Source organism: Leuciscus leuciscus (assembly GCF_965113295.1).
Source record: "Leuciscus leuciscus genome assembly, chromosome: 8".
NCBI lineage: Eukaryota > Metazoa > Chordata > Actinopteri > Cypriniformes > Leuciscidae > Leuciscus > Leuciscus leuciscus.
Window position 1 is genome coordinate 9,987,531 of NC_138732.1, and position 15,710 is coordinate 10,003,240.

The following is a 15,710-nucleotide window of genomic DNA, read 5'->3' on the forward strand; positions in this document are numbered from 1 at the left end:
TTACCTCATGAAATCAAAATTGGAGTTTTGTTGATTTTGTGTATTTGCTTTGAATCTAATCTATATGCAAGCAATTTATTTGCACTAAACAAGCATTTCCATGGGGCCTAAAAACCAAAACACTGTAAAGAGAAAAATGCAGAGGGAATAACTAATTATTAAAAGTGATCACTTTAAAAATTGAGTTCAGTCCTGAAGGCTATCAGACATGTAGTGTGTATGTTTGTGTATGATGCACAATGGTGTGGGACCACCAGTATGAAGAGGGAATAAACAGCGAGCCGAGGCTGCTTGATTGCTCTGGATTGTGGGCGGAAAAGGATAAATTAGCAATTCATTCTTAATTACAAAGACCAGAAAAACATTGCAGCTAACAAATGAATCAACAAAATTACTGATAGGGTAGCGCTCCGTTTCCACGCCGCGTAAAAGAATAATTCTCCCGCACGTCGCAGGGCCAAGCTCTGATTAATGATGATTTCTCAATGAATATCTCCACAAATTTACGAATCCAACCGCCTCTGCGCTGCTTCCATAAATCCACACGGGGGAGAAACATTTCCACCCACAAAGTCAGGCAGACCTTTGATCCGTAAACAGCAGGACGCACTCCTCACCTGATCTCGTCGCGCTACCGAGGGCCGTCGGAATAAAGAGCCAGTTCGTATCACATTTAATGCGTCCAATTTGCAATGGGGGCCGTCAGTCAGTGAATGGCTGGCACTCACGTCACTGCATTCAGTCTGGGCGTAATAAAGAGTTGAGTTAAAGCTCTGGATACAGGGCCCGCCGAGCATGTTTTGAAGTGCCGTGGTCATTCAGCAAGAGGGATTTATGGCCTGCAGTCCATCAGCTCTGATCTTAAAAGGCTGTGATTAACAGCAGAGAGAGTAGAGACGGGATTCGGCATCGCTGTAGGCAAACCCTGACAAGGCCATACTACTCAGAAGCTTTTTACTCAGCCTCTTAACAAGGGGGCTCGCTCTCTTACACACTATCACATTGTTTTTCTGTGTGGGGTGGAATATAGCATGTCTCTTTCAAGAGAAAATAAGACACATTTAGGGGCTCTTGAACCTCTTTTAAGCCTGTAACAACTGAAAATTGAACTTGAAATGGACTATCTAAATCTGATCATTTAAATCTGTTATAAATAGACTGCAATACCTTTTTATTTTCTCAAAACAACGGTAGATAATGACATTTTTTATCTTGTAATGATTGATTGTAAAGTATTTCATCATATGTCTTCCATAAAAAAAAATTGCATTTTGAAGCATTGAAATTAATGAATTTGTACATGCTGAAAATATCATTGATATTATTTTCTACAGCGTGTTTTTTTTCTGTCAAACTGAAGCAATGTTACTGTTATCACATTTTTAAGATTTAATTTTAAATCCAAATTGTTCTGTTTATTTTATCTGCTCAGTATATTTTGCTGTTAATTTATTTATTTGTAGTATAATAGAGCATGTTCAGGTTTTTTTTTTTTTTACCTAAAAAAAACTGTCTTGAAATTGACTGATATTTAAATCTATTATACATTTAAATGTATAGTTAATATAAATATAAATATAAATATATATATATATATATATATATATATATATATATATATATATATATATGTATGTATGTATGTATGTATGTATGTATGTATGTATGTATGTATGTATGTATGTATGTATGTATATATATATATATATGTATGTATGTATGTATGTATATATATATATATATATATATATATATATGTATGTATATATATATTTAACACTTTTTAATCTTGTGAGAATTGATTGTATCTATTTAACTATCTATTTAATCATATGTCATTCAAAAAAAAGTTACATAAGTATTTGGGGACTCCAGGTGTAAATTATTTATGATTAAATGTAATCTTTTACATGATCAATTTTATTGATACTATTTTCTGCAGTGTGTTTTTGCTCGAGTCAAATTGAAGCAAACAGAAGCAATGTTAATGCATTGAAATGAAATCTCATTTATGAAAAACTGTCTACTTTGTGATTAAAATATAGTAATACATTTTTTTATTTGGTCAATTATTGAAATACAAATTTCAGATCAGTTCTTCTTTGTGATGTAAGTGCTTACAATATTATCAAACCTAGCCAGTCAGTGCAACTATTAATATTAATGAGTTAATTCTTCACCGTGTCATGACATCACAGCCCGCCCACATGAGCAGTCCATTCAAAACTACTTTGTCTTGAAATACAAACCCATGCCACTCAAGAAAAAGCAAGCCCTTTAAGATCACGTCGTTAGCATTATTTCTCAGACCTGCTGTAGCGGAGACGTTTTGTCAGCTGTGGCTGGCAGCATATCTGTATTCTACTAAATACGGATGCACAGGATTAGCATTGCGCTCAGGTGCGTGTCAAAAGCAATCTGTCCGCTCACGGGGTTCGGAGTGTGAAATTAAATCAGATACACTCATTATCTCTGTGCACTACTAAAAGGTTTTAGGCATCTGAACAAGCACAACCTGTCTCTAAAGTTTTCTCTGGCTTGCTTTCACAGGTGGAGAGCATGCGGTCACTGTAACACATCCACTTCCTGCGGCCTTCTCCGACCTGCTGCCACACTTCCTGGTGGAGCCTGATGATGTTTATATCGTGAAGAACAAGCCCGTGACCCTCACCTGCCGCTCGACCCCTGCCACTCAGATCTACTTCAAGTGCAACGGGGAATGGGTTCACCAGGATCAGCACTTGATCGAGCGTGATGTGGACCCTGCCACAGGTAGACCCTCTCAACGCTCTTTTTGAGGTCGACAATAAAGCCGGCTGACCCGCAGCATTTATAAAATGACACTGGAGAACAGGAGTGTCTATAAAAGATGCTTTCTAGATCTGATGCCCTTTCTTCTTTTTGTAGTATAGTACCAAAATACAAGGGCTTCCTACAAGGCAATTTCGAAAATACCTTTTGCCCATATCATGAACAGAGCTGGCTTTCTGCTCCAGGATTGGTCTGTTGCTGAAGTGCACTGTGCATCTTGAATGGCTGGCTTAGCTTTGATTTTTTTTCTTTTTAGCTTTTGTAGCAGAAGCGGATATATTTAGGAGTCCATATTATGCCCCTTTTCAAAGTCTTGATTTAGTTTTTGGGGTCTACTAGTAAAGGTTTTCATGCTTGAATGTTCAAAAAACACCTTATTTTTCTCATTTTACATTATTGCAGCATCTCCCTTCCCAATCTGTCAGAAACAGAGATGATACCCTTCCTTCCGAAAAGCGCAGTGTGTTCTAATTGGTCGGCTGGACACGTGTGTTGTGATTGGTCAACCGATTTGAGCGTGTTTTGGAAATACATGCCCCTTACAATAACCACAAGTTTCAATACTGCTAACGCAACTGAATCAGGCCTTGCCCCTTTTTAAATGTTTTATTATTATCTTTTTTTGTTCTTTTTTTTTTTTTTTGCAGTCAGTGTATGCCTTGGGGCGCGAATTATTTAAATGAGGAATATTGTGACATGCACTTTCATGGAAGAAAACTCAAGGCCACCTTCGAGGCGAATAACTCTCTTTGAAGTGGACTTTGTGCTTTGTAGCTTTGCAGACTTTTTTTCCATGCTTAAACAGCAGCATTACACTAAAGAAGTTTGAAAATTGAAAAAAAAACGGCCTCTTTAATAATTGAACATCAACAAATGTCAGTTTTAGAATCTAGTTAAATAATATTATTTAATAATAAAGCCAAAATCCTTTGCTTTACAGTCATTTAACCAGATGTTGCTATGCACAAAGTGAACGCTTTTATAAAACTACAGAAATAGCTGCATTATACAGGACTGTTATATTTATTTATAATAATAATAATTTAGATCAGCCGTAGGCTGCAAGCTAGGTTTGCAAGCTACATAAAGGTCAAAGCTTATTCTATAAACTTGGCACACTAATTTATAAGTATTAGGCTTGCCATGGGACACAATGATTACAGTCATGTTATAAATAAATAAATGTGGCCTTAAATAATGGATTGTCACCCTATAAAAAGGTTGCGCCCCTGATAAATGAACACATTGAAAGCTTGTCTTGTCTTGTTTATTTATATAGCACTGTTAAAAACAACCGAGGTTGACCAAAGTGCTTTACATAAAAGGAAAAAATATAAAACATGCATATTAACAAATCAAACACTACATATGTAGTGCCAATGCTAAATGAGCTTTCAGTAAGTTCCTAAATGCTGGTAAGAATAAAAGATCTAATAAATGGAAGCAGCTCATAAGCTCAGCCCCAGAATTACACAGGCATCTTATCATGTGCAATGACCAAAGACATTACCTTTAATTTGACAGGAACAACTGTGTGAAGTTGAGGGGCTGCACAAAATGACCTGTGCCGCTATAGTCTGATCATGGATACTGCACTGGTGTAGATAATTATCACATTAATATTGTGCATACATATTGGTGCAACATTTTTTTTATTTAAATTTAAAACCTTTAGTTCATCGTTTTTCCCCTTTTTTATGTTTAATTTATTGTGGTTGTTACTTTAATTGTAATAGTACCATTAATTTAAATGTTTGATGCTGTTTACACTGTAATTAGATTTCAAACAGCTGTTACAAGGTTTCTAACTTGGTTTCCACCAGTTTTGTTGTCAAGCAAGATTCTGTCCCCTGCAAAATCATATGACCCTTCCTGATCAAAGCCATTTCATTGGCTGAGACAACTTTTAATCGATTATAAACAGCTACCGTGTAATTGTTATACATGAAAACATGTTCATTTATTTTGAATTTAATATAACATCACATATTACGGTTCCTTTAATAGGTGTGTGGTTCCTTTGTGTGTGTGTTTTCAGTAGCATTCGTGTATTGCTAATAGCTTAGCATAATGCTAACGGCGTTTGGATAGGATTCTGTGATGGAATGGATTTTGATCATCTTTTGATGCTCACTGTTGTTTTACGATGTTTCAGTGCTTTAAAGGGATAGTTCACCCAAAAATGAAAATTCTGTCAGTAATTACTCACCCTCATGTTGTTCCAACCCCGTAAGACATTCGTTCATCTTCGGAACACAAATTAAGATATTTTTGATGAAATCTGACAGCTGGATCATTTCAGAAGGAAATGAATAGTGGAATAAAGTCGTTATTTGTTTATTTTTTTTGCGCACAAAAAGTATTCTCGTCGCTTGATATACTTAAGATTGAGCCACTGGAGTCACTTGGACTATATTAACGATCTCTTTAATAACTTTTCTGGGCCAGCAAGTTTCAGTCCCTTAGAAGCCTATGGAGAATGATCCAGCTGTCAGATTTCATCAAAAATATCTTAATTTGTGTTCCGAAGATGAACGAATGTCTTACGGGGTTGGAACAACATGAGAGTGAGAAATTACTGACAGAATTTTCATTTTTGGGTGAACTAACCCTTTCAACTATTTTAACGATAGAACTAAAAATGACTGACAACACTTTTGTACTAGAGATGGATTGAGACAGCCTATTAATGTGTTTAGATTCTGTTTTTTTGGCAACTATAAGTGGTCCCTGTGGTCGTTCTAATGGCTTATAGTACTTGGCAGAAGAATTGTTTGTTGTTATTTATAAATGTAAGTTATGTAACTATTTATTGAACATTGGTTTAATTTGTTTCTAACTGCGGCCATTTTATGAAAGCAATAAGCCAATTGTGGCCGCGTTTCCGAGAACACTGTTTTATTTCTTCAAATCTCGGAACCAAGGTTGTTTTTTTTTGTTTTTTTGTTTTTTTTACATTGTTATAAAACAGTGAAAGTGCCAATTCCCTCAAACAAGTCCAGCATGGTTTCTCTGCAGTTTCCTATTTGTTTCATGATTTTGAAGACCGTTTTATTTTGTAATTCCTCAGAGGTTTACTCACACTCTCCCCTCAGAGAGCGGTTTAAGCGATGTAGCCGGAGATGTGGCTGATTTGTTTTATTCAGCTTTACCTGTTCTTTTGTGGACACAGAGTTTTCTGTTATTTTACTCATCTCATGATTGATTAGGATCTGCTGACAAGCACTCAGCTCAGCTTCCTACAAGTATTGTTCCTTGCGTCAATAGAATAAAAGAATTTCCTAAAGGGCTTTCCGTCTCTCCTGTTCAGCGTCTTCCCCTGGTTCTCTGAGGAGGAGGAGGCGGGTACGGCTCGGATGTTTGTGTGTTTGTTTGACGCTCCTTGGCAGAGGCAGTGTAGGGGCATAGGGATGCACGTCACGCGTGTGCTAGGATTCAGAAGTGATCTGTTACTTAAAACCTCCAATTCACAGCATGACAGCTGATTGGGAGAGCTGACGTGAGGATGACATGTTGCGGAGGAGCTGCAACAATTTTCAGAGGAATGTCGCATTTCTTAAGATGGAGGATGTGCCGCTAGGTATTAGAGCAGACAGGCATAAACTCCTGTCAACTGTCTATAACACATGCACACACACGCTAGACTATTAGCATTCAGTTTCTTTTGTCAGACAGTACACTGTGTTTATTTATTTAGCGGTGAGTCTCATTGTGAATGCACACGCACATTCTTCATTCAGTCGGTTAGTCTGTTTGACTGTCACCTACATCACTTACTTAGTGTATGTTTTGCCCACTGGAAACTAAGATTATGACACTTCAGACCATGTTTACAAGATCATGACGTATTAAAAACAACCGAGTTTTGTCAGATTTTAATGGCCATTGCAATGTTTCTTTTCCCTGGACTGGCAAAAATATTATTATGTTTTTTTGTTTTTTTTCTGTAAAAAAAAAAAAAAATCATATTTTAATATAAGGAACTAAGATTGACACTTCAGACCATGTTTACGAGATCACAACATATTAAAAACAACAGAGAGTTTTGTCAGATTTTAATGTCCATTGCAATGTTGCTTTTCCCTGTGCTGGCAAAAATATGATTGTTTTTTTGTTTTTTTTTGTAAAAAAGTTTAATATAATATTTTAATATCAGACAAGACACTGAAAGCTGAATAAAAAAATTTAAAAAATTAAAATAGATACTTTCCCCTTAATGTTGATAACATTTAAGAATTGCCACACAAAAAACCCCACAAAAATAAATAAATAAATAAATAAATAATTAAAAGTTTTCTGAAGTGTTATGTTTAAATATGCAAAATAGGCATTATCTAATTAAATATGCACTAATTTGCATATATTTCCAGAACAGAAATTTAAACATTGGGTAAAGCCAGGTTTAAAATTCTTGTTTCATTTTGTTGACATCTTAGAATTTTATTAGGTTTCAAATTAGGTTTTTACAGAAGAAATCTTTGATATCTTTTTTATCATTACATAAATACAGAAAATACTGTTAACTGCCAACCCCAACTGTTTGGTTATATTAAACCGTTGAAACCTAGGTTAATTTAAACCAATTTTTGAGTTTGTCCAAATTTGACTCAAACATGAAACAACCCAGCATTTTTTAGAGTGTAAAATCAGGCAACTTATATATAAACAAGCCCCTCTGTAAAATGCTTTAGATATAATATATAAAACTGTAAAAGTATGGCGTATGGAAGTGCTACAGTCAGATTTCTGGCTCAGTGAATATGAAAAAAGATTTTGAGAAAACAGCCTTTAAAGATATTGTAATTGAAATCTAAAGAAGCAAATAAAGTGCAATGAAATAAACACTTAAAGGCAAATTATGCATGTTTTCTTTCCACTAACAATAACATGGGAAAAGAGCCCAACACAGCCCACAGTCTCACACAGTTGATATATTGATAATTCACATATCGCCCCGCCCCTAAACCTACGCATCACTGAGGTTTAGACGAATCGCACGATTGAGGTCGTACGAATTTGTACGATTAGCCACCTCTACGCACTCATACGAATTCGTACGAATTGGTCGTGATATAGCGTTGGAAATACTGAAGAAGAATATTTTGCAGTGTGTTAGCTGAAGCATTGCATGACTTCAGTAACTGTCGTTCTGTTTGAATACAATCCGTTGTCAACAGTGAGACAGTACAAGGTCTCAACATGACACCCCATTCCCCTTGCCTCTGTGTTGCTGATGAATGGCCAGCGTTTGGCCAGAGATGAAGGACAAACAGATGTCCAATGGTATAGGTTTCCGAAGGTACCCACATTGATCTCTTCCAACTTCCACATTGTGCTGTCAGCAGTGTTTTGAAAGGCGAGCAGCGGGAAGCATAGTCTCCTGTGTAGTTTCATAAAGTCTGGCTCAAAGTTAGAGCTGGGAACTAAGTAAACAAGACTTCTGACTTTTCCTTTTGACTAGAAAAACAACTCAAACATATGTCAGCTCATTGAAGCGGAGAGTACAAAGTAGTTCCACTTGTCTTGCCTGCTCAGGTGCAAAAGAAATCAGTGTTGTATGCATGTTGTGTCTTAAGTAGTGTCATTGTGCTAATAATATTGTATTCATATATATCCATTCATCTATTCAGTTGAGTATTGAGTAAAAACACATAAAACTAATCAAATAAAATATATATTCTCTGGAATTAATTGCAGTTGTATTTTGTTTTAAGGGTGCTTTAATATTCTACAGGACAAAAATCAAGAAACCAAGTATGTGGTACAGGATATCTGTGGAATTTAATGGATTTTGTGGGGCAGTCAAAAATGACAGATTTTTTTTTATTAATTTTTTTTATGAAATGAATGTAATATATTTTAGTTCGATAATGTTTTCAATTTAATATTTTGTATTTTGAGGGGATTTTATGGTACTAAATTATATTTATGGAGTAGTTATAATCCATTTATTTACTTTTTGAGCATAGAACTGAAAATGGAATTTCCAACTTAAACTCATAAATATTGAATGCTTTGGAGACTTCAGTTTGGTTTCTTTTAAAAGACAAAATTATTGGTGACATGAAAAAGGTTTGAAAAGTTTAACTTAAAGTTAACTTTTATTGTTATGAAAAATGCACAAAAATACTATTTAAATTGTTTTATATGAATCGTGTGTGTGTGTATGTTCGTTCGTTCGTTTGTTCGTTCACAGCAAGTGTCAAAAGCTTTTCCAAGTTTCATACCATTCCGATGAAGCAAAAAAAATAAAAAATACACAAAAAAAAAATTATCTCTCAAAAATGACCAAAGAGCAAAGAGCATAATATATAAGGGTACATTATATATTAATTATTGATATTTATTTAAATTGTAAAATATTTGTCCATCATGGTAGTATTCATAATCTAATATTTAAATTAATGCAGATTTAAATAAGAAATCATTGTGTCTGGACTAAATCATTTTTCTATTACTGCATTACGGTAATAAGCATGAGAGATATGTGACCCTGGATCACAAAACCAGTCACAAGTTGCACGGGTATATTTGTGGCAATAGCCAACAATACATTGTATGGGTCAAAATTATAGATTTTTCTTTTATGCCAAAAATAATTAGGATATTAAGTAAAAATCATGTTCCATTTAAGATATTTTGTACATTTCCTACCGTAAATATATAAAACATTTATGTTTGTGGGTGAATGCAGCACTATCGCGAACATATATGGACAACTTTAAAGGCGATTTTCTCTATGTTTTAATTTTTTTGCACCCTCAGATTCCAGATTTTCAAATAGTTGTGTGTCCGCCAAATATTGTCCTATCCTAACAAACCATACATCAATAGAAATCTTATGTATTCAGCTTTCAGATGATGTATAAATCTCAATTGAAAAAAATTGACCCATGTGACTGGTTTTGTGGTCCAGGGTCACATATAATTTCTTAATGAGAACCGCCCCACAAGATCAATATGTTATATATGCGATCAATACTTAAAATGTCACAGTCTTCATCATGTTTCTGCCCTCAGCATTAAGACTCAGACCGCTCAGAGTTCTTCATTCTTATCAGGGTTTCAGTCATCGGTACCTTGAGGCAGTTTGAGCTCACTGAAGGATGTTTTAGTTTGCAAATATCAAGTTATCGACAACTATTTGGTATCTGTCTGCTTGGTGCACGTCTCCCTTATATCTGCAGCGTTTACTCGAATGAAGAATAATGCAGCGATCTGTCCTTCCTCTCCAGTGTATCAGTGTCCACAATCGATTCTTTCCTGGGAGTCTATTGGTTCTCATTACCTGTCTCCAGTAACTTATCTCAATTGTATTTCACTGGCCAGTTCAAAGCTTCTCCACTCCTGTTTTTATACACACACACACACACACACACACACGCGCACACAGGTTTCTCATCCTCTTGTCTGAGGAATATAAGCTAAGACAGGGGAGAGATGAGGACATATCCATTTAAAGAGAAATCAATGATGACAGTGGATTTGCATGGACTAGACCTGAATGCCGGCTGATCCATTATGGCAATATCCACTGTAGTCTCAAACATGGGGGAAAGATTACAAATGCTTCGGATTGTGTGATTATATTTGATTTGTTGCCTTCACAAGGTTTTCATAAGGATCAATGTGGTTCTGAACTTGATTGCTTTTATCTCACAAAATCCGTCATACCTGACAACATCTTATTTCCCTCTTACACGGTCATTTGTGGAAACACTTTGAGAGTAATTGTCACCAAAAAAAATTTTTTTTGTCTCTTTAGAGAGAGTTCTTTTGATAAGACATCTCACTTGACTAGTAGAGATGTATTATATTAATTTTCCCATTAGCCTCTTAGAGATCCTGGTTTTGATTATGCAAGACTTTTAATAGAGTTTAACATTCGATCAAGTTGGCTGCATGAATTTCTGTTAATATTTTCTTAATCAAATGAAAGTGAATTTGTTTAAGTAAAATAAGTTCCTTTGGAACTGATTCCATTCTTTTATTTTGTTAAATGAGCAAAGTATGATTTTTCTCCGTGCCAACGTTTTGAGCTTGTTTTCACTGTTCTCAGGTAAAGCTCCTGGGTTCCTACAGACAAACTAAGATGATTAGCACATTCACTTTTAATTGATGAGGCAGGATTCTGCCAAGATCTCAGGTCGAAAAGGTGAAATTCAGTGGTCTTTTAAACTTCTGAATTATATGGGGAACATATATATAAAAAAAATAGATCTATAGTTTAACTTGTCGGAGAGGACAGTGAGTGCATGTCCTAAGGTGAAATGAATTATGGGCAATTTTCGGAAACCTGTCAGAATTATTCCCACCCTTTGCACATACTCTCAGAACAGTGTAATTAAGTTCATGCAAACTCTAATGTCTTTGATTAAATGAACCCATTCTTTGGCACGTTAAGATTTTTCTAAAACCTCAGGCCTCCTGGTCCTACATTTTCTGAATAACAGAAAAGAAGAAAAAACAACAGGGTTCCAGTCAGAGAAATCCCATTATTATTCATTGTTATTTTTGAAACTACCTGGAAAAGGTGCTTATAGAGTTGATGTGCAGATAGTAAGAGAAATTTGATTAAGTATACATAAAACATAATTATCTATATCAGGGCTGTCAAACATGACTATGAATATGGCTGCATGATGATTTGAATGCTTTATTTAATAATGATTCATCATTCAAAAGTTTGGGTTTGGTAATTGGTATAATATTTTGTTTTAGAAAGAGGTCTCGTATGCTCACCAAGGCTGCATTTGTTGGATCAAAAATACAGTAAAAACAGTAATATTGTAAAACATTACACACATGCTCTTTTGAACTTTTTTATTAATTTAAGAATCCTGGGAAAAAATATATATATATATCACTTACCACAAACATTTTAAGAAGCACAACTGTTTTTGACATTGATAATATATTAAGACATTTTTCTTTATCAGCAAATCAGCATATCAGGATGATTTCTGAAGGATCATGTGACACTGAAGACTGGAGTAATGATGCTGAAAATTCAGCTTTGCCATCTCAGGAATAAATTACATTTTAAAAAATATAAAAATATAAAACAGTTACTTATAACTGTTTCAAATAATAATATTGTTTCACAGTATTATCAGTCTAAAATACAATCTTAGCAACCCCAAACTTTGAATGGCAGTGTGTGTATTATGTATTATACAAACTTTTACAGCAGATATCATAGAGACAACAAATGAAGATTATCACACATCGGAGAACATCTTGGTAACAATGTAGAAATGCAAATATTAGACTCAACAGTGATAAAACCACATTTAATGGGCTATTAGATGCCTGATTTAGTCAGTAGCTGATGTATCTATACGGCCTGGGCTGTAATGAGCATCAAACGAACGAGTAGGAGGCGAGGACATTCAGTGTACCTCCTAAATGAACATAATCGCCTCGTGCCACCTGCTAGACATCAATCAATAGCAATGGGGCTAATTGATAAGGCATTATTAGCAACTTTCCCTTTAATGGGAATTGTATTTCATCCTGTCTGAATGGTAGACAGGGAGAGTGTTTGGCGTTGAGGCATCAGGAGCAGATGGCAAGGTCAACAGCTCCAGTAATCCAGAAGCAGACAGCCCCATTACCTGGCCTGGCCAGGTCAGCACCAGCCAGGGGAGATCTGCATTACTGCAAATGCTTCATAAAGAGACTGTTTATACATGGAGCACAGGCAAACAGTCTAAACTAAAGGTAATATCGCTGCCTATAATTCAGGCTTCCTTAAGGGCATGTTCATATAGGTCTGCGAGAACCAGTTTTTGTTGACATTGGCCTAAATTAATCTTAGGTTCAGATGTCATGTCACGGGCCACAAACAAACCACTTACAATGAGTATCATGTAGATTGCTGACTAAAATGGTGAGAGCTTTTTACAAAATTCTCACATTTGAAATCTGATTCCAGGCTTCTTTATAATTCTAGGAAATCAGGGTGTGTAGTTTCATGCCCTGCTCCCTGTTTACAAGTTACCAGGCTGCTTTCCTTTACTTTAGATTAGGGTCCAATTCTCACTCTTAAATAGCTATTAATTTGCCTCAATAAACTCCCAATTACTGCTTATTAATAGTTAGTAAGGTAGCTGTTAAGTTTAGGTACTGGGTAGGATTAAGGGATGTAGAATATGGCCATGCAGAATAAGGCATTAATATGTACCTTAAAAGTACTAATAAACAGCCAATATCCTAGAAAAATGCATGCTAGTGAACACAACTAGTTAATAGTGAGAATTGGAGCCTAAACTAAAGTGTTACCGAACTTTCTATTCATCTAAGCAGAACAACCATTTTCAACATTGATAGAGATGTTACTTGAACACCAAATCAGCATATTAGAATGATTTTGAAGGATCATGTGACACTGAAGACTGGACCCATTACAGGAATAAATTACATTTTAAAAATATTATTGTGTTAATATTGTGATATTACAGTTTTCATTGTATTTTTGATCAAATAAATGCAGCCTTGGTAAGCATAAGAAACATACCAACCCCAAACTTGTAGAGTACAGTATGTACTATTAAATTAGTTTAAAAGAACTTTAGTTTAAAAGTAAAGTTCTTGTGTTAATTTCCTGCAAAACTCTGGAAATTATTAGATTTTATTTCACGCCTTCTCATATAGAATTTGAATCAAATTATTTGCATAAAGAAAGTGTAGATACTGTATTTTTAGCCTACACATTTTGTACATAACCTTGTGTTGTTGAAATGGTTCAAAGAGGGCTGGTCTGATGTTAGAGTTGTTATTCAGGTCTGATTATGGCTGTCTTAATTCACTGACCCGACGTGCCCCAAATCTTCTGCATTGAGAAGAAATGTGTGTCACAACAGAAAACCGCTCGTCTCAGTCAGTACACACACGGCCTGCTCTCCCACAATCCATTTCAGCTCAGTTCATAGCTTACAGCTAATAAGTAATTACTTTTTGATCAAGAGCTATGCCCTTGTTGTTGCACAGAATGCAATCTAGACTAACAACATGCCTGTGGTACTGATTCTAGCATTTATTTTTCTCACTGTGCACTAGGAGACCAATGGATTATCAATACTGTACCATTAAGATGTGTTGCTTTTTGTGGAAGGAAATGAAGATTGACACCGTAGAGAGGCTGCGAAGTGCCCCGGAGAGCTGTTTACTTCACAATTAAAATGGCAGTGATGGGAGCTAAAAGAGGAAATGCATTTCAGGATTGGGAAAATGTTCATGAAATGGCATAGAAAATGGGATGTGGTGTCCTCGGGCTGGTGTTGGAAATATTCATACATTGGGAGGTTTCCAATGCCACAAGTCATGGATGCTCGCTTGTCGTTTCACAGTTCTTTAGCACTGTAAAGTACACAGAAGCACAATGATTGATGGAAGAAGCTTTTGCTTTCACATGTTATTCTTTAAATTGAATCCAGATTCATGTCTTTAATTCAACGATTTGCCCATGTGATGTACCAATAATGAGAAAGTCCATAAATGCCACATTATTTTAAAAATTTCAGTCAGTAGATGTAAACATTGGAAAATTAAAATACGAAGTCCAAAGAATCACACAGAATAATTTTTTTTACCAGCAGTCACGTAAATTACTAAAAATGTGTTAATTAAAAAAATAAAAATATTATAGTAATTAATTGATCACTAATTAATTGAGTGTTCATTTTCAGTTTTAAGTTAAAGGGATAGTTCACCCAAAAATGAAAATTCTGTCATAATTTACTCACCCTCAAGTTCCAAACCTGTATGAGTTTCTTTCTTCCGCTGAACAGAATGAAGAATGTTGGTATCAAACAGTTGACGGCACCCATTTACTTCCATTGTATGAAAAAAAATACTATGGAAGTCAATGGCTACCGTCAACTGTCTGGCTACCAACATTTTTCAAAATATCATCTTTTGTGTTCGATTTGGAACACCATGAGGGTGAGTAAATGATGACACAATGTTATTTTTTGATTGAACTATCCCTTTAATTTTACGGGTTTTTTTTAAAGGAACACTCCACCGTTTTTTGAAATAGGGCTTATTCACCTTCTTTCCCACATTTAGATAGGTGGGCAAATGCATTTTTGTCTCAGTGCATGCATTGTTTTAGTTTGACAGGGTTGGCGTGAGCTTAGCTTAGCATAATGAATGGAATCCTTTGTTGCCAGCTAGCATGTCCTGAATAAAAGTGATATAAAAATAAATAAAAAACCTACCTAATTACTTCTTGTGGCCTGTGTATTCACAACAAGCACAAATAGCGATGCAGATTAACACTAGGCGATTTCCTATGCAGATATTGACTTATATATTAAGGACTATATTAGGGGGAAGCACAGGCGAAGCACTGCTACTTGGGCGTGATATCTCTGCGCCCAAGTAGCAGTGCTTCGCCTGTGCTTCCCCCTAATATAGTCCCAAGTCAAAATCTGCATAGGAAATCGCCTAGTGTTAATCTGCATCGCTATTTGTACTTGTTGTGAATACGCGGGCCACAAGAAGTAATTAGGTGGGGTTTTTTTATTTTTTATATCACTTTTACTCAGGACATGCTAGCTGGCAACAAAGGATTCCATTCATTATGCTAAGCTAAGCTAGCGCCAACCCTGTCAAACTAAAACAATGCATGCACTGAGACAAAAATGCATTTGCCCACCTATCTAAATGTAGGAAAGAAGGTGAATAAGCCCTATTTCAAAAAACGGTGGCGTGTTCCTTTAAATGTCTTTTTTTTGTTTAACATGAGCAATTGCATTGATTCTGAACCATACCTTTCCATTATCCATTTCTTTGCCTAATTTGGATGTATTACCATATGCCATATTTTGCTGTATTACCATAACCTCTTTGTCAACTAGATAAATGCACTGTTAATTCAGTAGCCGGTTGTA

The 15,710-nt window shown here is 35.4% G+C and overlaps 1 protein-coding gene across 4 annotated transcripts in view; it reads left to right on the plus strand.

Annotated features, from left to right (window-relative positions):
- Window positions 1-15,710, plus strand: part of unc5a (unc-5 netrin receptor A) — a 186,208-nt gene that overhangs the window by 94,904 nt on the left and 75,594 nt on the right. For all 4 annotated transcript variants that reach the window (XM_082177552.1, XM_082177553.1, XM_082177554.1 and 1 more), the window contains exon 2: window positions 2,551-2,772. In XM_082177552.1, coding sequence (XP_082033678.1) covers window positions 2,551-2,772 — 222 coding nt within the window. The remainder of the gene's footprint in view (window positions 1-2,550; window positions 2,773-15,710) is intronic.